Below are 27,836 nucleotides of genomic sequence, written 5' to 3' on the forward strand. Positions count from 1 at the left end.
TCGAACACTCACCCAACTGAGCCACCAAGGTGCCCTTGTTAAATTTAGTTTTAAGTATTTAAATTTTTTTGTCATTTTTACAGGTGGAAATTTTTAAATTTCATTTTTCAGTTGATGACTACTAGTATAAAAATACAGTTGGTTTTTGTTTATTAACCTTTTATCTTATGACCTTGCTAAGTTCACTTGATAGTTCTAGTTGTTTTCTAAATTCCTTGGGCTTTTCTGTGTGATCAATCATGTTGTTTGCAAATAGAGACAGTTTTTTACTTCTACCATTCCATACACTCTATCTTTAATTTGGGGGGCGGGAGATGCTATAACGCTTTGAATAAAATAGGAAACAAGTTCATTTAGATATGAATAAATAAATGAATAATCTGAAAGTTTGATTAATAATGGAATATTTGTTTCAAAGAACCTCCCCACAAAATAGCTACTAATTACAGAAGAATAAATTTCAGCATAGAAGCCTAGTAGTCTCCACCTTGATCAAGTAATCAGGGTTGACATTCTCAGGAATGGGTCAGATTAAAATTGTGGTCTGATAGGAGCATGTAGAAATAATTCATCTCTTTGAAACCATCCTCAGAACTGGTAAGAGTTTTGTAAAATCATAATTGTTGCATAGAAAATTTAAGAGCTCATCAAAGGAGATACCTTCTTCCATATTACTAGGAAAGAATGTTGTTTGTATTGCCTTTCATTACAAGCAAAATGAAAGGTTTTTCTCCCTTATAAAACTAGATTCACATTTCTTCTGGGGTTCTTCAAACTATACATCGTTGAGTTGTAATTATCAAGATTATAAAGTTGAGGACTGCATCCAGTACAGTGCACAATTATCAAGGCAGTCAGTTCCTAACTTACTGTTTTCTGATCTTGCCAGACCATCCTCATTACTGGGGCCTTTTGTTAAAAATATGGACATTCAGGCCGCAAATCAGATCCTTCTGAACCAAAATGTAGGGGGAGAGTCCTGTTTTAAGAATGTATTTGTTTGTTTGTTTGTTTGTTTATTAAGAATTTATTCAAAATACACATTTTCCTTTGTATCACTCGAGGTTATTGTTGGAAGAAAGAGAACTCTACCTTGGCTATTCAACAGAGTAGGAGTTTATTAAAATGGTAGGTAGGGTAGGTTATTCAGTTTTTGTAAGAACTAGAAAACCAGGCTGGAAGGTTATGCAGCCAAGAATAATGTGCAAAATTTTGTTATAGGACCGGTTTAGAAGTGATACCACTACCCTAATATTGAGCACTAGCCGACATAATACATTGCTGATCTTACCAACAGTTGGCATTGCTGCCTCTGAGAAGTAGCCAGAACTTTAGGTGCTTATCATTGGTGGACCTAGGTCAGGTGTGCATGCCTAACTTACAAGGGAGAGAGGGAAGGCAACCTTCTGCCATTTCCAGCTTCCATAGAGGGAGGCAGGCCCTGTCTTGTGACATACAGAATTTCATAAATAGTTCAGAAGGGGGCAGCAAAAATAGAGTGGCAGATATATAGGTACATATGCTTCACCAATAGTTGTACCTCCACAATTTTGCTTTGGAATTTGCATTGGAAACCTGATCTATGCTTATAAGAAATTGCCTCTGTTATAAAGTCTCCATTTGCTTCTATACCTTCCTAGTTATTCTCTGTGCAGAAAGCTGAATTGTACAGCTTACTCACTGCTCCCTCATTTCTACTTGGTTGCTTTCCTCTTTAGTGTTTCTTCTTGCATCGTGATCTCCTTCCTTAACGCGGCTGGAATAAGTAAAGCTGAATGTTCCCGTTTTCCTCACTTTGCCCTGAAATTTTATTCATCTCCAATCTTTCTCAACGCCTTTCCCCTTTTTCTCTTTCAACAAGTGCCCATTTACCTTGGGAAAATGGGATCCCTCTTTGCCTTTCTTCTGTTTGAAAAGCATAAAATGTAGCATCATGCATAATGGAAAGCATATAGATTTTGCAAGTAGACCTTATGTTGAATCCCTGCTTTGTCAGATAACTAGTTATCTAGTTAGCTGATTAAGACTGGTAACCTGGGGGGCGCCTGGGTGGCACAGCGGTTAGGTGTTTGCCTTCGGCTCAGGGCGTGATCCCAGCGTTGTGGGATCGAGCCCCACATCAGGCTTCTCCGCTGTGAGCCTGCTTCTTCCTCTCCCACTCCCCCTGCTTGTGTTCCCTCTCTCGCTGGCTGTCTCTATCTCTGTCAAATAAATAAATAAAATCTTAAAAAAAAAAAAAAAAAAAGACTGGTAACCTGGGCAGGTTACTTTACTGCTACCAACTTCAGTTTTCCTATCTGTAAAAAGAGGATTATAATCTAGCTTTATAGAATCAGAATCATTAAATGAGATGCTCAAAATGAAGTAGTTGCTCAACGAAGGTTAAATCCCCTCCTGAGTTACATCTGGTAAACTATAGATTCACGGTGAAATGAGCTATAGCTAGTAAAATGAAATTAGTGTTAGGTTTATACCTTATAAAAGTTGCGAAATGAATTTAAGCATCATGCTATTAAGACTTGACTTCCACATAGTTTATCTCAGTGTAATCAGCCACTGCTCATGGTTCATAGTGCTTGGAGGTTTCCTTTAGTATTTCCATAATTCGCTGTCTACTTTCTCATCTTCAAATCTGCATTCTTCACACTTGTTGTTTTGTTTTGTTCGGTGGTATTGCAGTAGTATCATTTTCTACTGTTTAAATAATTTTTCAGTGTATATTGCAGCTAGCTAAGCTGGCCTAGTCACTATTTATAAGTTAATGATGGGAAAATGTTTCCGATTTCCAAATAAGAATTAATTTTTTAAGATATCCTTATTATATAAATTGGAAATTGATTTTTGAGCTTATTCAACTTCAGAATATTTGCTGATTTAGCAGCTTGGTAGTATGCTTGCCTTTATACATGTCAATCAAATTTGTCTTTGTTAGTTTACTAAAATCTTTCTCCATATTGTTGACGTGTATTGTGAAAAGAATAGTTTATTTTGACTTATTATCTCCTTTTGTTCTAAACCTTTTTACTATCTGGTTATTTATATACATGCAGTGATGCCAGTGCTTACTAGGAATTGTTTCTTTATTCATCTCCGTCTTACCCTTTAGTGTCCAAAAGTTTGTGAGGCATTTCTAAGGGATAAAGGATTTCCCATCTTTATCTATTCACCATGTGAGCTGTTCTAGTGACAGATGAATTCTGGGCAGTGAATCGAGAAGGACACAGATGTCAAAGCCATGAATTTATAAATGGTCTGTTAAGAGGATGCTTTGTCCAATCAGTGCTTTGTTAATTTCACCTACAGGAAGGAATAATTATTCAATTATGCTTCTATCTGACAAAAATCAAATGACAAATGTGTCAGAATGCGAAGGTAAAGGGTTAGTCAAGATTCTGGCAGGTGGCCCAAAATTTTAGCCAGCTGTAAGAAGGTGGATATGGAACTAAACTGACCTATAACACTGATTACAGGTCCTTTATGAATATTCATAGCTCTTACTAACAGATAAAAAATAATTTCATTTCTAAATGCTAACAAAGAAATCATGATTTTCTGTATCTTTGTGAAATATAATTACCTTGAAAAATATACCTCAACACACTAGAAAAAGTAAAATCATATTCCTCTTTTGTTTCTTCTTATTACCAAAATAGTTTTAAACCGTTCTTTTTTAATTTATTTTAGTAAATTGTAGTTTTTCCTTATGATAAAGTTACCCTTATTTCCTAGTACTATTACTAGTATATCATAGTGCTTGATACAGAGCCAGGGGTCAGCTAACTTTTTCTGCAAAAGACCAGACAATGAATATTTTCAGCTTTGTAAGCCCTCCAGTCTCTGTTCCAACTACTAGAACACAGTGCAGCCATAGACCATAGGTAAATAAATGAGGGTGGCAATGTTGCAGTTAAACTGTTTACAAAATCAGAGAGGGGGCTGAATTTGACCCATGGGCTATTGTTTGCCAGCCCCTGATATAGGGACTAATGATATTTTAAATTTTTCACTGAGATTTTTAATAATATCTGAAAAAGAAGAACTCTGAGCTATGTTAAGTAATTTGAATGTCTGTGCACTACACAACTTGGAAGGATACTCAGTTTCCCAGAGACTATAGTGTGAATGGCACTCCCTGAAGTAGTACAATATGGTGGCTCTGATAATGACCTCCCTCATCCATTTCTCTCACATCTATATCAGGGGTATCCATATCTGGCCTGCTGCCTGTTTTTGTAGATAAAGTTTTATTGGAACATAGCCAAGCTAATTTATTTACCTATTGTCTGTGACTGCTTTCACAGTTCTAGCAGCAAAGAGAAATAGTTTCAACAAAGACCATATGGCCCACAAAACCTGAAATAGTTATTTTACAGAAAATGTTTGCTGATCCCTGATCTGTACCCTAACTATATTTCTCTTTAAGGATGGAGTTACAGGGCAAAACATGGGAAACTTGTATGATTGTCATATTAAGTCCAACAAAAGATATATAAAGAAGTTGCCAAATATCTTAGAATTCTGTTTCATCTTCAATGTTTCTCATCTAAGGATCTGGTTCAAGAAACTAAACATGCTTTCCTATAGCTAATGCTCTTGCTGGTTCAGCATAGTCAGCAACAAATCAGATACTTTGAAGAATTTGTTTTAGTCAGGAATTTAAACACTGTCAAGACACTCACCATGTGTGCGGAAGAGCAGGACAGTAGAAGTAAATCACGGTCCATGGTAGCCCAGTACCCAGGACTCTAGCCCAGTGCAGTTATCACATCTGCCTCACATACCCCCTTAGGGAGGACTTGAGAAACTTCTTATCAGTGACATAGCACCAAGTATTTTTTCTGGGTATCTCAATTGCTTTGATGCCAACAGATCTTATCATGGGCTTTATAGGAAGATAATTTAGGGCTGCTGTCATTGAATAATAAATTCCTAAGGCTGTGGATAAAAACAAAGTTTGGGGGAAGGGGAGACTTACTTCTCTGCTCTTTAAGTCTGAAAACTAGTTAATAATCATGAAACTATTTCTTTTGTGCATTTCTTTGGTACATATGTACTTGCTTTCAGTTTATTGAGATAAGAAAATGGTATTTCTATTTTAATTCATGAATCCCCTGAATCTTATCTGAAGGACAAAGTGAATTTTGTTATTTACTTGTCAGAGAAAAAAATCAATATTTTTAAAAGTGTTTTAGATTTTTATTTATTTATTTATTTGAGAGAGAGCAGAGCAAGTGAGAGAGAACACAAGTAGAGGGGAAGGGCAGAAGGTGAGAGAGAAGCGAATATCCGCTGAGCAGGGAGCCTGATGTAGGGCTCTGTCCCAGGACCTGGAGATCAGGACCTGAGCTGAAAGCAAGAGGCTTAACTGACTGAGCCACCCAGGCACCCCCAATATTATTTTTTTAATTTGGTGCTGTACAGACCCTTTACCCTTGTTATTAGAATAGTTTCTTCCTGAATCACTCTCTTCTGTCGCCTCTTAACACCTACTCTCCTGGTTTTCTTCTTGCTTTGGTGGCCCCAGCTTCTCAGCCATTTATTATCAGCCTCCTTTCCTTCCACACATCCCTCAAATTCTGGTACTCATCATGTACTCTCCCTGGAAGACCTCATGAGCTCCCATAACTTACATTTCCATTCATATGATCATTGTCTCAATTTATATCTTGAACCCAGATCATCTCTTAAATCTCAGGCCTCTTTATTCAGCTGCTTATTGGATATTTTTACCCATTTGTCCATAAGCACTGAACTCTTACGTTCCTCTTGAATCTGCCCTTATTTATTCCCTAATGTAATGGTTAGCACCATGATCTGCCCAGCTGCTAAAGCTAAAAACTGTTGCCCTTGGCTCTTCCCTCTTTGTTACCTCCACAGCCAGCCCATCCTGTGAGTTCCTTCCTCCTAAATATCCCTTGAACAATGTGGGTGTTATGGGCATCAACTGCCCCATACCCTGTGTGGTTGAAAATCTGTAACTTTTGACTCCCCAAAACTTAACTACTAATAGCCTACTCATGACTGGGAGCCTTACCAATAACATAAACAGTTGATTAACACATTTTATATGTTATATGTATTATATATTGTATTCTTATAATAAAGTAAGCTAGAGAAAAGAAAATGTTATTAATAAAACCATAAGAGAAAATACATGTACAGTACTGTACTATATTTATAAAAAAAAAAAAAAATCCGTGTGTAAATGGACCCGTCTTGTTCAGGGGTCAGCTAGCTGTATATACCTCCCCCTTTCCATTCCTACAGCCATCGCTCTCCTTCAGATCCCCTGGGTTATTGCAACTATCTCTTATTTTGTCTTTGTCTTAATCTTGCATCTTCCCATTCATTCTCCACGTTGTATTCCATCTGGCTTTTCCAAAACCAAAATCTGATCAGATTGTTACCCTATGTAAAATTGTTCACAGGCTTGTCATTATTCTTAGAATAAAATCCAGTTTACTAACATGGTTTATCCAGCCAAAGAAAACATAGAAAACATTTTCTTTGCACCCTTATTACCTTTGTAGTCTTATATCTCATTTTCTCAAATTGGAATGTATATTAATTGTGATCCCATATGCACACCACTCACTCTGCCTAGAACACTCCCTCCCTACTCCTAATTTATGTGGTCTTCAGTTCTTATCTTATATAATACCCCTGCACCCCTGCTATAGCCAAATCTGAATTAGCTGTTTTGCTCCCTCAGTACCTTATACCTCCCCTTCTTAGTATTTATTACATCACCAATAATTGCCCCTTTTTAAATGATTTGTCTTTTTCTATGTTTCAGAGTAATGTATAAAGTTTTAGTATCTTTTTAAAGTTCACATATTGTAATTTTAATATTAAATATGTTCATTGCAGGTTTATTTAATTTTGCTGTCTTGTTTTAATTATTATAAGAACCCATCATTAATATCCTTATTTTAATGTTGCCATCAACTGTAATGGAAATCTTTGTTTTAAAAGAGGCTACAAGATGGAACTTGGTTATTTTCCCTGATCTATACCTCTGTTAATCCCCCACTACTAGTAATCAATTATTAGTAACTCATACTGATGATTTTGGGATTTATATTTAGCCTTTTAAAAAGTGTATTTTGCCACAAAGGGAGATAATGGTAAATTGTTGGGTATTTTATCTGTTACAGTTTACCCCGATATTTGCACTATCAGCCTTGTGGCAGTAAGTGATATGAATAAACATGCTGATAGAATTGCTTTTTGGGATAATGTCTATGGCTTCAACATGTCCTGTATGAAGAAAGCAGTTATTCCAGAAGCTGTTGTGGAAGTGTTAGATCCGAAGACTCTTATTTCAGATGCTTGTAGTATTAAGGTAGGTGTTTTCACCAATTTTATTTTAACAGAATTGCCATTTTTATTAGTTTTCATTTGTGAGTTAAGTATTTGAAATTAATATATTGATATTATATATAGGCCTTCAAAACAGTTATTATTCTTCCCATATTAGACAGTCTGATGTACCTTGAGGTTACAATATTTACCAGTTGACTGTATCATCCTTTGGAATCACTTCTCTTTGTATATCACAGTTCCTTATACTGAGGGTTTGAAGGTGAAAAGTCCTACTGTATTATCATTTCTGCTTCATCACCACCTCCCTGGCCTTTTTCTAGTTTCTCATTTACAGCCAGATTATTCATTCATAGCATATATTCTATACAGTTTAATGTCTCACATTCAAATTTCTTCCATCTTTTCAGATTAAGTAATTACAGCGAATTTGCCTATGAAGCTAAAGCCCTACTCTGTTCAGATTTCTCAGTTAATTCCTTTTGTGTTTTAAATCTTATTGTTTACCGTGTCAATCTCTAGTTTTATTGTGAATTTTGCTGTGTCAAATTTACATGGGTTAAATAATAACTTTGCAGTGAAAAGTCATTGCTTTTCTTAAAAACTCCTTAATTTGTTTCAACTAGATAAATATTGTTCAGTTTTAGGTTCAGAACATTGTCTGCTTTTTTGTCACATTGTCACATTATTACTTTCATAGCATCAATAATCTCTGCATAAAATGGATATTCAATAAATATTTGTTAATTTTAATAGGTAAAATATTTAACGTTGGCATAGAGTAATAAACATAAAAAGTTTCTCAATAAGAGCAAGCTGATTAAAATTGCATTCAGCTTTTAAGAAAAAAAACTAAAGCCTGGTTAATGATTATAGTACTGTTGAATGCTCTGGTACACTGATAGTAAAATTTATTTGTATTCTTTCATTCCGGTAGGAGTGTACAGTTCTAGCCAACTCAGCCTCAAGGCTGTGCAAAAAGAGGAGGGCAGAGGGGGAGGGCTAATTTTTCTCTCTAGTGCTCTTTGTTTAATGCCAAAAACTGCCATGAATAAATAGTTGAAATAGAAAATTTTAGACTGAAAATGAAGGTGTTTAAAAAGTACACATACCCTTTCTTTTTTTTTTTTAAACATTATTTATTTACTTGTTTATTTGTTTAGGTAAATGTATTTTGTTCCACAATCCTTTACCAATAAAAGGCAACCACACTATAACTTCTTTAAAATTTTCTCAAGCTGTTTAAAAGATGGTAATGGCTTAAGTATGTAGTCCTATGAATTGTGTATGTTATGTTGCAATCTACTCATGGCAAGTCAGGCCTCCATGGCCTCCCTCTGGTCCCACTGCAATGGCTTGTCCCCATCTGCTCTCCATAGTGAAGTGAAGGACTTGAACCAGGGCAGAACAGGAAAATAAGGCTCTTTGGCCATTGTTTTCCTGAGTTGAATCTTCTTCCTTGGCTCGGCTCTTTGATATTAACTGTTATGGTTTTTCCTAATATCTAAAAAACTTATCTTCCAATGCAGTTACAAAAAGGAATTCTAAAAGGGGCGCCTGGGTGGCTCAGTCGTTAAGCACCTGCCTTCTGCTCAGGGCGTGTTTCCAGAGTCCTGGGATCGAGCCCCACATCAGGCTCCTCCCCTGGGAGCCTCCTCCTTCGTCTTCTCCACTCCCCCTACTGTGTTCCCTCTCTCTCTGGCTGTCTCTCTCTCTGTCAAATAAATAAATAAAATCTTAAAAAAAAAAGGAATTCTCAAACACCTTATCCTTTTCATTAGCCTATGTTTTCAAGTTGGCATTTCCTATAAAAATGTTGATCTTATGCGTAATTTATAGCAAATGTATACCACTGGTGGTATACAAAATTATTTTAGTTGGAAAACAAGAAAAGAATTTTATTTGAAAAATTTTAGTGTTTCTTAGAAAAACTTTAACTAGCACATCAGAGCCATGATTTGATACATAGTATTCTTACAAGAAGTCTAAGTAAAAAAAGTACTAATTTGGTTTAAATAAAAATTAACTAAATGATAGTGCCAGTAGCCTTTAAATTTGGAAACAGTCCCAGAAGTGGGGTTTGAATGATTAAACTTTGCAAAACATTGGTTTACAGTAATCCTTTATGCATAAAAAAGAAGTAATATTTATCTGGTTGGTTTTGGTTTTGTTTTCACTATTTTTACTAAATTCTTCCTTTCATTCTTTTTTAATGGGTAGCAAATAGATTGCCATACAACATCTGTCTCAGCTCTGGAGTTTTCTTCAGATTTTACCCTGCAAATTACAAAGACATCCATGTGCACGGTAAGCTGTTTCATCTCCTCTCACAAATCTCACTAGCAGTGCAGTTGATTGGCAAGCTAATGAATTAATTACCAGACTTGTGATAAATGAAAAAGGCTATTGCCTTCGACAGTCTATCTTTGCCTTTGTTAGGCTATTAAACAGATCTGTTTTGATAGGTCAATAGACTTCAAAAAAGTTAGTTTTAGTTGAGAGGAGAAAGTATTAGGATACCATGTTTGCATAATGATTTTTTTTTATAGAGTCTTCCTTATTGCCTCTCGTGTAACTAATTGAGAGCACTCATCCTTATCTTCATAGGCAAGTTCATGTCCTACACCTCCTAATGACTCTTAACACAATATAGATGGAAGTAAAATATGTTTATTTGGTATAATATTTTATATTCCTGTATAAAATATAATAAAGAAGTGATGATTTACCTTTTGTTAAAGAAGCGTCCTGGTGTATGGGCATTAGAAAAGTTAGACAATCTGGATTCACATTTGGTTCTGCCACTCACTAGTTTGTTACTTTGCTCAAGTTACCTAGGTTTTCTGTACCTCAGACTAATCAACTGCCTTAAGAAAAATGGTAATAGGGCGCCTGGGTGGCGCAGTCGTTAGGCGTCTGCCTTCGGCTCAGGGCGTGATCCCGGCGTTCTGGGATCAAGCCCCACATCAGGCTCCTCTGCTAGGAGCCTGCTTCTTCCGCTCCCACTCCCCGTGCTTGGGTTCCCTCTCTCGCTGGCTGTCTCTCTCTGTCAAATAAATAAATAAAATCTTAAAAAAAAAAAAAAAGAAAAAGAAAAATGGTAATAATTTCTATCTTGTAGACTAGTTACACAGATTAATGAATTAATATATGTGGAAGCACCTACAGGGTAGGCAGAAATGTTAGGTTATTAAAACATATTAATTTTTTTTCTTTCTTAAGTAATTTCTAAATGTATATTCATACTAAGACAACAATATTTTTTACCAGGAGACTCAGAATGTTAATAAAATGTGGGCCTTTACTTAAGAAACTATGAATTTACATAGATGGTATTGATATAAATATTTATGTTATTTAAAGAATTAATTGTATAGCTTTTGAAATCCTAATTATACCTTAAAAAATTAAAATTTTACTGAAAACTATGTAGCCAGGAACTATGTGAAACAGGTTACAGTCATGTTGACATTGACTCTTGAACCTGATTTTTTAAAAGACAGACATACAAAAGATTTTATGGGTTCTTAAAAATTGTTTCTGTTCCTTTTGATCCAATAATTATTCTATATCCAAGTGAGTTTAACAATGTGCTTTGATGTTTTGAGGAATTCTTCTCATTGAAGTTGGTTTTACAGTTTTTAAAAGGTAAATATCTAGATCCCAGGTTTATGATTTGGGGCACCCATTATATTTGTTTAACTGATAAAAAACAAAATTTCATTCTTCCCATTCATTTCTCCCAGATTTCCCATTTGTCCTTTTTGGTAACTGAAATGATTTGGTCAATTGAAATTACAGGCTAAAGGCTTCAACTCTTAGATTTACTCTGTTTGATGTTAGTAATCCTTGAGAGTTAAAAAAAAGACCTCTTGATTAATGACAGTTGATCAATCTATAAGGGGATTCTTAGATAGAAATTGCCGTATTACCAGTATTATTAAATAATATTTTTGCAAATCTTCTTTCAGTGTCTTTCACATGAATCAAATTAGAGCAAATGTAAAACTGTAGTGAAGACCTGAAAAGCTGTGTGTTTTTAGTTGTGCATATTTTTTAGCTTTTTGTAGACAAAGGGGTTTCCTGAGTTTTTTTGAAATGTTCTTTATTTCTTGCGTTATTGGTCAGGGTTCTTAGTTTCAGACAACATTGTCCAAATCAGCTTGTTAAAGCAAAAGGTGATTTACTGAAGAGTTAAGTAACATAATTCCAGACACATTGGGAGAGCTAAAGGAATAGACAAAATACTCTGAAACCGCATCTTAGAACTAGCCTGCTACAAAGCCGCCTGTACCACTACAGGCCCTGTAAACCCTAAAGTCCTTGGCCCTCTCAGTAAGTGGTAGGCACCACTGACAACCCCAGGTAAACAGAACTCTTCAGTACCATCCTGTTCCTACCCTCCCTGCCCAGGTCATGCTGTTCAGTTCTTCTGTACAGATCTTCACTCAGCACATCTACTTGGCTGCACATAGGTCGTGTTGTACCCTCGTGATTAAAAAGTTTTAGGAAGTAGGTTTAGCTGCAGTAGTGTTATGTTACAGAAAGAGTTTCACAATGCATATATAGAATTATTTTCTAGTCCTATTATTTGCCATAGAATATAAGAAGCTTTATGCTGAAATAAATTATACTTATCCTTCAATGATCATAGTTTTTTTTCTGTATATTTAAAAGAATAAAATAGAAATAAAACACCAAAAAAGCTGGTAATGTCTGTTTAACACAAAGATTGTGATCAAAATTTTGGTATTAAAGAACATATCAAATAGGTACTTGCTGCATTTGTTCCTGTACAATCAGAGTTCCATAAGAAAAATGAATCAGAAAGAAACTGTTATATTAACTTATATCTGTAAAGAGGCTTTTAGATTTATATTTTTATTCCCAACATGCCTGAATGATTTTAATATAAAAGTCTGGAAATGAGGTAGGTCTGGGGTTTAGGTAGAAGGTGGCAGAAGGTTGAAGTGGACTTGTATATGTCTGATCACTGCTGAAAAACATACTTCCGTAACTCACTTTTGAAAGGAATGTATGGTTTCAAACCATATTTATTTATTGGATGCATGCCAGGTACTGAACATAGTACTTATTCATTGTTAAGCCTTCTGAGATTATTCTATCAAGTAATTTGTCAATATAAATTGTCTTGGTGATAATATCTAAGTCATTGGACACTTGCATGTCAGACAATGTGCTAATCACTTTAAAATCATTATTTCGTTTAGTCTTCTCAATAACCATTTGAAGCAGGTACTAATATTCCCATTTTATGGGTGAAGAAAAATAAATCACTATGTCTTACTTGTGAAATATCCTGACCCCCCCAAAAAACTCTGGTGGGGTTATACAAACTATTAAAGAAAGATACAGAAACTTGTGAACGAGATATTCGAGGTGTAGAAGAAAGGAGGTAGCCCGTTGCATTTGAAACATCTGAAAAATCTAAAACATGTTGCATATGAAACATCTGAAAAATGTGATTCTCAGCCAATAGTCTAGCAGTTGTTGGTAGGGAGAGAGAAAGAGAGTATGATCAAAATGCACTCTTCCTCAGAGGTAGGTCTGACAGATTTATATGATCAAATAAGTCACATATCCCATCCTCTTTGCTGCAGAGAAAAAAGTAGATCTTCGAATTTTTTTTCTTCACATTTTCAAAGTATATTTGTCGTTATTTGGTTATCTACATGTCTTGGGAACTTTCCTTTCCCAGCATGCTTACCCTAACGTGAGCCTGGCATGAGTAAGGTTTTGTGGCCTGTAATGCCTTTATTACATTTTCATTATTTGTGAGTCCCAACTATCCATCCATATCTACTCCAGCTATCTTTTGCTCTTTGAGGTGGTGCCAACTCCTTACACTCTTCTGCTACCAACCATCTGGAGCTGTTATGCAAGCCTGGTCTCTAAGGCTGCTTTTGAATAGATAGATTATTCGCCTGGTTACTTGGGAATAATCCACAACAAAGGTATTAAAAAGGATGAGTGCCTAATTGGAACTTTATTTCTCCTTTATATTGTATGAAGAATTAGTGAAAATACTAAAAAAAAATAAAAAATTTAAAAAAGCAATACCTGCCAAAGAGATGGAAAAAGTTACTTTGGGGAGGAAGAGGTATGGCTTTTTTAGATAAAGAAAAAAGTATCTGCTTTTGTACTGCTGAGTACAAACCTTCAAATATATTAAATACTTTTTTCCTTGTGCTTGAAACTTGAATGCATAGCCAAAAAGTAAGATGGATGATTTCTCTGAGTAGTTAAGCCCATTTTAAATATATGCATAACCATTTATTTCTAATGAGATTCTAAATTTGTAGCCTAATTAAAATATTAGAGGAAATTGGATTTTTCAAAGTAACAAGATGCTAAGAACACCCCCTTTGCATTTAAAATCAAAAGGATGTGTGCTGTAGACTGATAGTGTTTTTAGATGGCTTTCTCAAGTTTGTTAGAACCTTTAACAGAAAACGTCTTTTCTTTGCAGTCTTCACCACCAACACACAAGGCACATACACACACCACAGAAGAAATTTAGTAACATTTTTAACGTAGTGTTTTGCATTAACAAACTTTTTTATGTTTTGGGGAATTTAACAGGATAGGATAATCATATGTAAGTGTCTTGGATCTTGGTTAAAGGATAATTTTCACTGAATACTAGTAGTGCATACATACTGATTTTCTGAGCATTTTTTATGTATCATATGATACTATTGACAGTTTAGGTCAAATTGCTTTTTGCTTTTATGATGGGATATGAAGTTTAGTTAGCATCTGACTGTCACAACAGCCTGCCTAACCTTGCAGTAAATGAGCAATTAAGTACATTATTATATTATGGAAAGTTTGTAAGTGTTCAAAAGCAAGTGGTTTAAAGCCATACGATCTAGAACTAATATGTTTTATTTTGTGAGTTCTAGTGTATTTTTAATGTCATTTATGTAATTGTGTAATATTCTCCCTTTGTGTTCCAGCAGCATTTATGTTGGCATCTGTCGATATAAGCTCCTTAAAGATATAGGCAAACATATACATTAAATAACTCTTCATACTGCCTTTTGTATAACAAATGAGTTGTTTACCTTAAAAAGGAAAATATTTAAGATTATTTTATAGATTACATACATAAATCTTTGACATGTAAAGATTTTTATTTGATGTAATATCTCTTAGAACAATCATTTTTATATATTAATTTCAGCATTATATTTTCTTTTATTCCACATCTTTGTTAGCATGCACTGGTATAACAATGTTCAGTTTGTATAAACTTTCCTTAATACAGTTCTAAACCTCATTTAACAAAGAATGATATTCTTCCTAGGCATTTTTCTTTTACTACAGTTGCTAAATTAAAGATGAGCCACTAGAGTACATAAAGAACAGCAGGCTTTTTTTTATATTTGTATTTAAAAACCTCTGACAATAAAGTCTTTTGGATTTTATCAAAGTACATTAATATGAGTTCAGTGGCATTGAGAGGTTTTTAATTTTTATCATAACTTTTAAAATCATTCATATAAGAATTTATATTAAGATATTTCAGTTTGTTAAACAAATATTAAACACTGACTGCGTCCCAGACACTTGTCTGAAATCTATGCACAGACGCGCACGCGCGCGTGCACACACACACACACACACACACACACAAAACCTATTCTCTGTCCTGAAAAGGCACTTAAATGAGAGGAGACAGGGGCTAAGAAAATTTCAGTATGAATATGAAATTATGAGTATAGAGTGGTTGGGGAATGGGAGCACAAAAGAGATATTTTCTGGAGGAAAAATTGTAGTTGGTCATTAAATTTTATAGCCAAGATTCTATGAAGAAGAAGAAAACACTTTGCCCCCCCCCCAAAAGATTTTATTTTATTTTAAATGAGGAAGCCTGTTTCCAAGGATGAAAAGATTGAAGGAAAAGACTAAAGTATAGTAGCCATTTAAGAAGTTCACTTTGAAATAATTTCTGTTTACCTATTTTTTAATTCACTGGTCTTTTCTTCATCTGTATTCTTTCTGCTGTTAAAATAGCCACTGAATACTTTCATGTTAAATATTGTTTTTCAGTTCCATAATTTCAGTTCTCATTTTTTGAATTATCATTCTTTAAATTTTTTTAACTGGTTTGGTCAGTCTTTTTATCTCAATTTCTTAACATATTTATAATCACTCTTTTAAGGTCTATTTGCTATTTCCCTAAGCCAATTGTGATTCTACTTCTGTTGGTTTTTTTTTTTTAATTTTATTTATTTAAGTAATCTCTACACCCAATCTCTACACTCTTTGTGGGGCTCAAAACTCACAACCCCGAGACCAAGAGTTGTGCACTCCTCTGACTGAGCCAGCCAGGCACCCCTGTTTGCTTTTTCTCTTTTGATTATGGGTCACATTTTCCTGTTTCTTCTCATATTTCGTAATTTTATACTTTGTTCTAGCCATTATTTGAAAGGATAATACAGACTAAAATAGGTAATATTTTCCCTTAGAAGAGCTTCCGCTCACCTCTGTCTGGCAGCTAGGATTGAGGGACTGATTATCTAATCTGGAATGGAGCTTGGTGGGGACTGGGTACCACGGGCCCAGGATCAGGCCCCTCCCTCTCACCGGTTTCCTGTGAAGACAATCAAAATACAGCTGAGTTTAGGGAGAAACACAAAGTCAGGATATTTATGAGGTTTGGAAAATCTGATCATCAGTGGATCTCTCAGTCAGAGCAAGGAGTTGGGTAGAGGGAGGAAAGGTCCTGATACAGATTTGGCATGGCTCACGGTCTGGTTGAGAATTGGTAGACACAATCAGAGGGTGGGTTTCAAAAGTGAATCTTGAAAGTAGACAGTGTAGTTGAGCCCTCTCTTCTTAAGAGGGTATTTACTCAGGATTAGTTGAAAGGTCTGTTGTTCGTATAAACAGTTTTTCTTAAAGTGCCTGAAACAAACCACTTCATCTTCCTGGGCAAGTTTCTGGAATAGCAAAGAGTTGAATAGTCAAGTCATGTTAATGGTGACAGTGAAGTGTGTGCTTCTAGATGATTTTGGCTTTGGGATCTAAGCGTTGCAAGAAAACCTCTCTGCCTGCTTTGCAGCACAGCCACCAGCTTCATCAGCCTTCTGGGTTTGCTAGCTCTACCTGTCAGGCTTCTCTCAATTCTTGTGTACCATACGAGCTCAGACCTGACCATTAAAAATTGACTGGGTTCTCCTTGTTCCAGCTAGGTTGCTGTGCCTGTAGCGTTTTTGCTCCTTTTCCCTCCAAGGGTCCCAGCATTGGATAAATGCCGTCAGGTATGAAAGCCACTGTTTCTCTCTGCTCAACTAGGGAGGGCTGGCTGGCTTATCCCTCTCTGAAAAGAGTTTATCTAGACTTCTTTGCTTCCAAGGTTCTTCGATGGCTTTAATGAAAAATACGATTGTTTAGTGAAGGCTTTTTTATTTTTGTTGTTATATCGGAGTGAGGGGATCTTTTGCAAACCTCTGCATCCTAACTAGAAACAGAAGTTCCTGCATACATTGTTTCTAAATGCCCGATCTGGAAAATCTGGGCCTCCATATTTAAGCTTTTTGAAAGTTAGGAAAAGTAAATGAACATAAACAAATTTAGTCCATGAACTGAAAAATAAATTGTATGTTATCTCCCAATTCTCATTTTGGTTTTCTTCACTTTTTTTAAATGACATACTTGATAAATGATAGAAGGATATATTTAAGAGGCAGTGATATTTAGCTTTTGATGGAGTCAAAACAAGTCTTTGGTTTACAGTTTTTTAAGACTCATGCAAGTGTTATTAAATGAAACTTTAAAATGTTTAAAATTCAAACTTTAGTGATTCCTTACTCGTAGTATTATTTGTTTTTATTTTACTTTTTAATTAAGCTTTAAATTTTTCTAATAGCTTACAAAAAAACTTCAAATGAGCCTATTTCTTTGTAATTGGGTACTTAAATCTTTCAAGGCTTTTGAAAAATCTCTGACAGTAGAAACCTGCTATTCCAAACTCATTTCTTGGGTATTAAATCAGCTCTTAGTACTTTTAGGTGTAATTTGACCTAATTTTGACCTTGCAAAGCTAATCAGCTAAAGAAACTAATTATTAAAACACATCTGTGCTGCTTAGAAATCGTAAGATTTGTTTTGAACTTGCATCATAGATTTTAGTGGGACATCTGGTATATATTTTAATAGGCTTCATTAAGTAAATTTTATGTGTTGGGGGAGGACATTTCTAATTATGTGATTCCACCTCTCCAGTCAGTTTTGGGTTTCTCCTTATATAAATGACCATATGATCTAGAGCATGGTCCATAACTTTATACTCTTCTCTGAAACCTAAACCTTTGTAGTTAGGCTTAAATGGTGGTGACAATACTTAAATCTCTTCAATTATTCTCAGAAACTGTTTTTGAATAGTATTATTGCTAAGAGCTGCAAGCATTGGGAATATAATAACAAGCCATAAATGAGGGAGATAGATATTTAAATTCACTTTATGGTTACATGTGATAAAGGCATTCAGGTTATATAAGAAAATGCCGATATTTTTTAGAGATGTAAACTGAAGTGTGTAGGGGAGAAATGACATATCAGGCATTTGCTTTAAAACAGTTCAGCAAAAAGAAGGGGGCAGAGGAAGAATAGATGAAGTAAATTTGCCAGATAATGGTAACTATTAACTACAGGTAATAGGTACTAAGAGGTTCAGTGATTGTGTATGTGCTTAAAATTTTTCATACGTTGATGTTTTTAAAGAGTAATACTAAGGACAGCATTCTAAGAAATGCGTAAGGGTTATGAGGCAAAGGTACTGTGCTAAGTTTCCATACAGCTCAGCTACGTGCTACAGCTCCCAAAGCTGAACACATGCGTATTCTGTGGCTTAACTACTTCACTCTCAGGTCTTTACATAACAGAAGTGTGTTCATGTTTGCCAGAAGATATGTACACAAGTGTCCATTGCAGCCTGCTTCTTTATAATCCCAAACTGGAAACAAGCTAAACATTTATCAGCAGTAAAATGGATACATAAATGTGGTATATTTATGGAGTAATATATATCAATGAAAAAAAGATGATCTTGAATGTACACTACAACCTGGATGAATTGTGCATGAACAGAAAAAAAGTCTGGAAAGTTTGAAAACATACCATGGGGCACCTGGGTGGCTCAGCCAATTAAGCCCCTGACTCTTAATTTCGGCTCAGGTCATGATGTCAAGGCCCTGCAGTTGAGCCCCACTTCAGGTGCTATGCTCAGTGGGGAGTCTGCTTGAAGATTTTTTCTCCCTCTGCCCCCCCCAACTTGCGCACACGTGCACACACTCTCAAATAAAGCTTTAAAAAAATAAAAGCATAATTTTTAATATAACATGGCACTCTTTTACAAGGCATCTATTTCATCTGGAACCCAGCCAAAGAAATGATCTGTGCCACTGCGGGAAGAACTGGTTGAATTGAACTTACTGAGGGATGGTTTATACATTAGTCTCTAATGTAAAACCTTATTAACGGATTTTCCAGAGTAATTTTCATTACCTGATTTGCCCATTATGTGACAAATTCTTTACATAATATATGCCTCTACTGTAAAAGGAAGCTTTGTCTCATATTCAGAGGGACTCTATCTAGTTTTGATATTGTTTAGATTTGATTCAAGTGCAGGTGTATCCTAAGCATTGCCTACAAAATCTTGGATACTTCCACTTGACCCCTCCTTATTTTTCATTTTTCCCAACTACAGAGTCTAGCCTTCTGAGCTAAACCTCAGAGGATTTTATTTTAGCCTTTTTAAAATCTGGACTTTTTCAACTTTTCTTCTGTGTTTAGTTACCTTCCTATCTATTTTTGTATTCTTTCCTTGGAAATATACCATTAAGAAAAATTTAATTTTTAAAAAGACATGTTTCCCACTTCCTATGAACTTTGAGATATATGTTCATTGAGTAGCAGGATGAATCACCTGCAATATTAAACCATTATTTAAACCTGCTCAGAGAGAATGCAGAAGTCCACAAAGTGAGGAGCTCTGAAGTCAAGTAAAGTAACTTGTCCTTAGAGTGAATAGAGATTCCTGTGCTTGATCCTCCTTTGAAAGCCAGGCTGTAAATAAATGCCTCTGAATCTGCATTTTTAAAAGTTCATTAACAGTGATTTTAAAGCCTCCAGTTGAGTTATATTATAAAAGGATTTGAACATCATATCGTTCTAAAATGTAATTTGAGTGGAGTGCTGAAATTTTTCTGCTGCATTATAATCGTAATTCTAGATAGGAATAGGGTCATGCTGGAACTCATCAATGCTAAGGATCAGAATAAATTTGAGAGAAATAATCACACTCAGGCAGGACTGAAACACTTATCTCAAGCACAGCAATAAGCATAAAAATGGTTTATTTATCAAATAATCAATAATAGTGAACTCTTGATTAGACATGTCAGGGGAGTTCTCCCTACACTTATCTCAGAGGCTGCCTATTAGCATTATTAGGTTGTGATAATAAATGAATTTGACCAGGTACTTTCCTCTTTAATTCAGGCAGTTATCCCCAGAGTAATGACCTATAAGGAACTAATCTTCTCAGTTCAGATTTCCTTTGACTTATGCTCTGGCAGAAGCCATCATGACTATGGGCATTCAGAAATTCTAAACATCCCAAAGCATCTAATATTTCCAGCCATGTGACGTATATGTATGTATTCACAGGAAGGATCAGTCTTTATTGGAAGATGAGTCAAGAATTGGAAAAACAAATTTTTGTTACAAATGCTGTATGGCTCAGAACATATTAGTTACCAAAATCAGTCCATCTTTCTCTTTTCTAAAAGACCGAATGAGAAAAGGGCCAATCTTGAAATAGTAGGGAGTTTTCTAAAAATTATTAAAATCAAAGAGAAAGGTTTAAATAGTGTTAATGTAACACTTGGCTAACAGCTTGAGCTTTAGGGGTGCTGGGGTGGCTCAGTTGGTTGAACGTCTGACTCTTGATCTCAGCTCAGGTCTTGATCTCAGGGTCGTAAGTTTGGGCCTTGTGTTGGGCTCCGTGCTGGATAAGGAGCCTCCTTTAAAAAAAAAAAAAAAAAAGCTTCGGCTTTAGACCCAGTGAACTGAGTTTACTAGTATGACTTTAGAAAGAGGTATTTAGTTTCTGAATTTCAGATTTTTCATCTGAAAAGTGGAGATCATAACATGAGTACCTACCTCCTAGTTATTATTTTGAGTGTTCTAAATGAGATAATGCACACAAGTACTTACCACTATGCCTGGCACATAGAAAGTGTCCATAAAATAACCCAGTTAGTATTTCATTCATTTTCCTGTCTTGTTCCATTTTTAAAGAAAGGGTTGTTTGTTTAGTTTTATTTTTAACTTATCCGTTTGGTTATGGAGATTTTAGATTGTGAGAATTGATAAATGGAATTTACTTCTTCCATCAGGATTGAGTAAGTGTGACTGATGTGGCTGTACGTACCACCTCAAAGACTAGCTTTTTGGGGTTTTTTTTTTTTTTAATTTTATTTGTCTATTAGAGAGAGAACAAGCAGTGGGGAGGGGCAGAAGAAGAGCGAGAGAGAAGCAGACTTCCTGCTGAGCAGAAAGCCTGATGTGGGATTCCATCTCAGGACCTAGAGATCATGACCTGAGACGAAGACAGACACTTACCGATTGAGCCACCCAGGCACCCTCAAAGACTAGTTCTTTACAGGCGAAGATAATGCAATGAAAACTCTTTAATCTGTCCATATACCTGACTATCTGATGTACTGGAGAAATGAGACCTTTCTTCAAAATGCTTCATTCATGCAAATCAGCTGCTTCTCAAAGCAAAATCACTTCTTTTCTACCTACAGTTTTGCAAAGAGTCATATTTTAAATTTCTAGATCACAACGACAGTGACATAACAATTACAGAATGCCCTTTGCTTTAACAAGTGATATGTCCTGGCTGTCCCGAAAGATTCTACCACAGCATTCCATCTGATTTCTTATTCTTTTCTCCTCGTCCTTTCATTCAGTGTACAACCCCATGGAAATAAGAGGGGCCAGAGTCAGTCCTGGGGCCCCAGAAATGTAAGTCATTGTCTCACCCAGCAGAGTGCAGAGAAAGCAATCAAAAAAACGCTGAAATTACAAATATAAAGCCAGACCTTATGACAACTGGTATAATTACCTTCTTTGAAAAATTGCAACCTCTAAAGGACAAACATAAATGAATGCTACCAGGTATTTAGTTCTCACTTCAGGTGTTGGATACTTTTTTAGTAGGACTCAGATGGGGAGGTGGAAACCATCTTTTCACCTCACTTTTTTTTTTTTAAGATTTATTTATTTATTTATTTGAGAGAGAGAGAGAGAGAGAGAGAGAGAGTGCACATGAGTGGGGGTGAAGGAGAGGAACAGAGAGAATCTCAAGCAGACTCCCAACCCAGTGCAGAGCCTAATGCGTGACTGGATCCCAGGACCCTGAGATCATAACCTGAGCTCAAATCAAAAGTCAGATGGTGGGGCGCCTGGGTGGCTCAGTCGTTAAGCGTCTGCCTTCGGCTCAGGGCGTGATCCCGGCGTTCTGGGATCGAGCCCCACATCAGGCTCCTCCGCTGGGAGCCTGCTTCTTCCTCTCCCACTCCCCCTGCTTGTGTTCCCTCTCTCGCTGGCTGTCTCTCTCTCTGTCGAATAAATAAATAAAATCTTTAAAAAAAAAAAAAAAAAGTCAGATCGTTAACCGACTGAGCCACCCAGGCGACCCTACCTCACTTTTCAAAAGAGAAAATATCCTGCTCATTCCTGGAAAGTAAAGTTTACCACATTGTCTATCTGCCCCCTTTTTTCCTATCTGTCAGTTTCTTTCAGTATTCCATCTCTTAATTTATACTCCCAAAGACTTGTGAAAACAAGTAGCATTTGGTAGAACCTGATCACCTAGGGATTTTAAGAGTTTTCAGTTTTAAACCTCTTCAGCCATTATGAAACTAGTATCTTTTTTGTTCTGCATTGATTTTTAAATTCAACATTATCTGCTATTTTGTTATTAAAATTTATATTGTTTACTTACCACTGATAGTATTTTCTGCCATTTGAGGGACTAGGAATGGGCCATAGAGCTTTTAGGTGGATAGTTTTTAGGGAACACTGAAAAGCAGCATGAAAAGTGGAATATAAGGGAACAATAAGCATTGATATAAAACAGTGAGGAACTGATGATATGTCAGGAAGCAGGTAGGAGATAGAAATCTAGAGAAGCAGTGGGCTGCAAGTTTTTTTAGTGACAAGCGCACACACGCATAAATACTTTTCAAGACAACTTTCCATTTAAGCAACATGTATTGAATACTCGTACTGTGTGTATTAGTACTGATAGTAGAATGCTAGTTCTGGCTTCTGTGTTAGGTACTGTGAGTATAACACAATATAATCTCTGATCCCCAACACCTTAGTTTAGGAGGAGAGGCCAACATATAAATAGATAATTGTAATATGGTATTCTATAAGAGAGTTTATTAATAGAGGCATATAAAAGATACCCTTGGCCTGGCACACTCTTACCTTCTTTTCCTCAATAATCCTACCCATATTTAAGATTTTACCTTAGGCATGGCTTCTTCCAGAAAGCCTTCCTAATACCGTATGCACTAGATTAATGGAGAACGAGTGCTTGTTGGTGTAGTCTTCAGACCGTTCCTATAAAATAGTCAACATCTAATATCAATTTTAAATTTAAAAAATAGGAAGTTATAAGAGAAGTAAAGCATCATGATTTTCTTTTCCCAAAGGCTGATAGGAGTTGAGCATATTATATCCCTTCATTATTCATTTATTGGTTCTCTCAGTTAATGAATCTTTATTAATTTTCTATAGTCCCTGCACTTCCCGGGCTCTTTCATGCCTTTGTAACTGCACAGTTGTCTTCACTGTTGAAGTGGAATATCCAGGCGTTGTGCTTGGTCAGTGAGGATATGGAGGTGAGCACAGACGTAGTGAGACTGCCCTTAAGGGCCTGTTGGGCTCTGTAATTAAACCAAAAACACTATGAGCATAGAAAGTGTTATTACAGGGAGTGGAGAAACATCTATTCTGTGGGATTAGGGAAGACTGCCCAGAGGAAGTAACATTTAAACAGACACATAGTAAACGAGAAGAAGGTAGTTTAGGGAATGGGGGAGTGTTACAGGCAAGGAGCCTTAAGTAGGAAGAAAAAATGCAGTAATAAATCTGCCCTCCTGTATTGGTGGACTACGTGAAATGGAGTGACCCTTTTGCTGAGAAGAACTATGACAGCTCAAGAAATTATAAAATACTATCTGTTTGAAGGTGTCAGAGAAATAAATTAGTAAAGCATTTCCAAGCTAAAACTCAAAAAAGAAGAAAATCCAAAGAAATGAGACTGACATTTGGGACTGCTTTTGCCCTATAGGCAGTTACCAATTCAGAAGTAGCAGCTAAAAGACTTGTGTAGCCCTTTGATAACCTCACATGGATAGGAATACAAAAATTGGGCCTTTGTGATTCCCCAGTGCTTTGCATTGGGACCATGAAAGACTGCACCCAAGAATAGGGTAGAATTAGATATAAATAAACTTTTGCATGGACTGCAGCCTAGCTTCAAATCATCTGGGTCGCCCAGAAAATTCTCAACACCATTCTTAGATTAAGATGATCTTTGTGTTTGCTAGCACCCTCAGATTCCTTGCACAAAGATTCTAGAAGATCATTATCATCGGTCTTAAATTATTTCTACAGTTTTTCAAATATAATGTTCAGATCATAATCAAAGGTAAGCAGTCACACAAGGACACAAGACAACATAAATCAATAACCAACTGAAATAGTAAGCAATAAAAACAGAGCTCCAGGTGTTCCAGATTTTAGATATGTCAGATATGGACTTAAAAATAACTATGCAGGGCACCTGGCTGGCTCTGCATTTGACGCATAATCTCAGGGTTGTGAGTTCAAGCCTGATGTTGCGCATGGAACCTACTTAAGAAAATTAAAAATAAAAATAACTCTGCATACTAAGTTGAAAGACAAAAGAAACTGTAAATTTCGGGGGCGCCTGGGTAGCGCACTCGTTAAAGCGTCTGCCTTCGGCTCAGGGCGTGATCCCGGCGTACCGGGGTAGAGTCCCACATCGGGCTCCTCCGCTATGAGCCTGCTTCTTCCTCTCCCACTCCCTCTGCTGTGTTCCCTCTCTCGCTGGCTGTCTCTCTGTCACATAAATAAATAAAATCTTTAAAAAAAAAAAAAGAAAGAAAGAAAAAGAAACTGTAAATTTCAAGCCAAAATTGAAAGCATTTAAAAACGTTTATAGCAGATTTGAAAAAGAGTCAAACAGATATTCTGAAATTTAACTGAAAATGAGTTTAGCAGCAGATCTTAGCACACTGGTGTAGAGATGTTTATTGAACTGTGTTTTAGATCAAAAGGAAATACCCAGAAGGAAGCATGGAGAGATACAAGGATGAACATTTGGGAAGGGCAAGCGATATAGAGGATACAGGAAAAGTCCTAATACATCTTTAAATAGGAGTACCAAAGGAAAAGAGGTGAGAATATTTCAAACAGTATTTGAAGAGATAATGGCTGAGGATTTTCCAAAACAGATGAAAGGCAATGAACTACAATTCAAGAAGCACAACATAACCTAAGTTAGATTATTTTTTTTTAATTTTGTTTTTATTCAAGTGTAATTACAATAGTGTTACATTAGTTTCAGATGTACAATATAATGATTCAGCAGTTCCAAACATTGCTCAGTGCTCATCAAGATAAGTGTACTCTTAATCTCTTTTATTTCACCCATCCCCCCATTCACCTCACCTCTCACAGCCACCAGTTTATTCTCTGTATTTAGGAGTCTGAGTTTTTTTGGTCTTTTTTTTTTCTTTGTTTATTTCTTAAATTCTGTATATGAGTGAAGTCATATGGTATTTGTCTTCCTCTGACTGACTTATTTCATTTAGCATTATGCCCTCTAGGTCCATCCATATTGTTGCAAAGATTTCATTCCTTTTTATGGCTGAGCAATATTCCATTGTGTGTATGTACCATATCTTCTTTACCCTTTCATCTATGGATGGGTGCTTGGGTTGCTTCCTTATCTTGGCTATGTAGATAATGCTGCAGTGAACATAAGGGTACATGACATCTTTTCAAATCAGTGGTTTTTTTGGGGGGGGTTCTAATATTTTTTACTTTAAAAATAGTTATCATTAATAAAGTAAAATAACACAAAAGTATATAAAGCAAAATATGAATATCTCCTACAATTTCTTTTTTTTTTAATGATTTTTTATTATATTATGTTAGTCACCCTACGGTACATCCCCGGTTTCTGATGTAAAGTTCGATGATTCATTAGTTGCGTATAACACCCAGTGCACCATGCAATACGTGCCCTCCTTACTCACTACCCATCACCGGTCTATCCCATTCCCCCACCCCCCTCCCCTCTGAGACCCTCAGTTTGTTTCTCATAGTCCATAGTCTCTCATGTTTCATTCCCCCTTCTGATTACCCCCCCCTTTCTTTATCCCTTTCTTCCCCTACCGATCATCCTAGTTCTTATGTTCCATACATGAGAGAAATCATATAATTGTCTTTCTCTGCTTGACTTATTTCACTTAGCGTTATCTCCTCCAGTGCCATCCATGTTGCAGCAAATGTTGAGAATTCTTTCTTTCTGATAGCTGAGTAATATTCCATTGTATATGGACCACAACTTCTTAATCCAGTCATCTGTTGAAGGGCATCTTGGCTCCTTCCACGATTTAGCTATTGTGGACAATGCTGCTATGAACATTGGGGTGCATATGGCCCTTCTCTTCACTACGTCTGTATCTTTGGGGTAAACACCCAGTAGTGCAATGGCTGGGTCATTGGGTAGCTCAATTTTTAATTTTTTAAGGGACCTCCACACTGTTTTCCAGAGTGGCTATACCAACTTGCATTCCCACCAACAATGTAGGAGGGATCCCCTTTCTCCACATCCTCTCCAACAATTGTTGTTTCTTGCCTTGTCTATTTTTGCCATTCTAACTGGCGTAAGGTGGTATCTTAGTGTGGTTTTGATTTGAATTTCCCTGATGGCTAATGATTTTGAACATTTTTTCATGTGTCTGTTAGCCATTTGTATGTCTTCATTGGAAAAGTGTCTGTTCATATCTTCTGTTTTCATATTCTTTGAGCAAATAGTAGTGGAATTATGGGATAATATGGTAATTCTATTTAATTTTTTGAGAAACCTCCATACTGTTTTCCACAGCAGCTACACCAGTTTGCATTCTCACCAATAGTGCGTGAGGGTTCCTTTTTCCCACATCCTCACCAACACTTGTTGTTTCTTGTGGTTTTTATTTTAGCCATTCTGACAGGTGTAAAGTGATATCTCATTATGGTTTTAATTTGTTTTTCCCTGATGACTAGTGATGTTGCATATCTTTTCTTATGTTTTTTGGCCATCTGTATGTCATCTTTGGAAAAATGTCTATTCAGGTTCTCTGCCCATTTTTAATTTGATTACGTATGGGTTTTTTGGCATTCAGTTGCATAAGTTCTTTATATATTTTGGGTATTAAGACCTTATCAGATATATCATTTGTAAATATCTTCTCCCATTCAGCAAGTTGTCTTTTTGTTTTGCTGATAGTTTCCTTCACTGTGCAAAAGCTTTTTATTTTGTTGTAGTTCCAGTAGTTTAATTTTGCTTTTGTTTTCCTTGCCGGAGGAGAGATATCAACGAAAATGTACCTATGACTGATTCAAAGAAATTACTGCCTGTGTTTTCTTGTAAGAATTTTATGGTTTCAGGTCTCACATTTAGGTCTTTTAATCCATTTTGAGTTTATAAATACGATTGATTTTAAAAATTCATCTACTTCTAGATACATACCCAAGAGAAATGAAAACATATGGCCACACAAACACTTACACATGAGTGCTTATAGCAGCATCATTTCATAATAGCTAAAAAGTGGAAGCAAACCACATGTCCATCACGTGGAGAATGAATAAACAAAATGTAGATCCATACAGTGAAGTATTATCTGGCCATAAAACAAAATATGCATTGGTATGTGCTACAACATGGATGAACCTTGAAACGGTTATGCTAAGTACAAGTAGCTAACCACAAAAGGATTCCATTTATATGCGGTTCCATTTATATGAAATCAAACTAGGCAAATCTATAGACAGGTCTGGGATTAAAGGGGGAATAGATACAGAATTTCTTTTTGGGATAATAAAAATGTCCTAAAATTAGATTGTGGTGATGGTTGTACAACTCTGAATATTCTTTTAAAAAATGAATTACACAGTTTATTTAAATAGGAAAATTTTATGGTATGTGAATTATATCTCAAAAAGAGGGAGAAGAAATCACCTAGAACATCCCAGTAAAACTACAGAAATCAAAAAGAAAATCTTAAAAGTAGTCAGTGGGGCTATGACTAGATCACTGGAGTTACCTTCAATGGAGCAGTAAATAGACCAGTAAATGATTTCTCAGCAGAAACAGT

The 27,836-nt window shown here is 35.9% G+C and overlaps 1 protein-coding gene across 1 annotated transcript in view; it reads left to right on the top strand.

The window, feature by feature from the left end:
* The window catches only part of PRMT3 (protein arginine methyltransferase 3), a 122,758-nt gene that overhangs the window by 71,061 nt on the left and 23,861 nt on the right, over nucleotides 1-27,836 (top strand). The window contains exons 12-13 of the mRNA XM_045808612.2: nucleotides 7,158-7,345; nucleotides 9,544-9,630. Coding sequence (XP_045664568.2) covers nucleotides 7,158-7,345; nucleotides 9,544-9,630 — 275 coding nt within the window. The remainder of the gene's footprint in view (nucleotides 1-7,157; nucleotides 7,346-9,543; nucleotides 9,631-27,836) is intronic.

This window comes from Ursus americanus, chromosome 24, assembly GCF_024610735.1.
Source record: "Ursus americanus isolate L20-20 chromosome 24, mUrsAme1.1.p, whole genome shotgun sequence".
NCBI lineage: Eukaryota > Metazoa > Chordata > Mammalia > Carnivora > Ursidae > Ursus > Ursus americanus.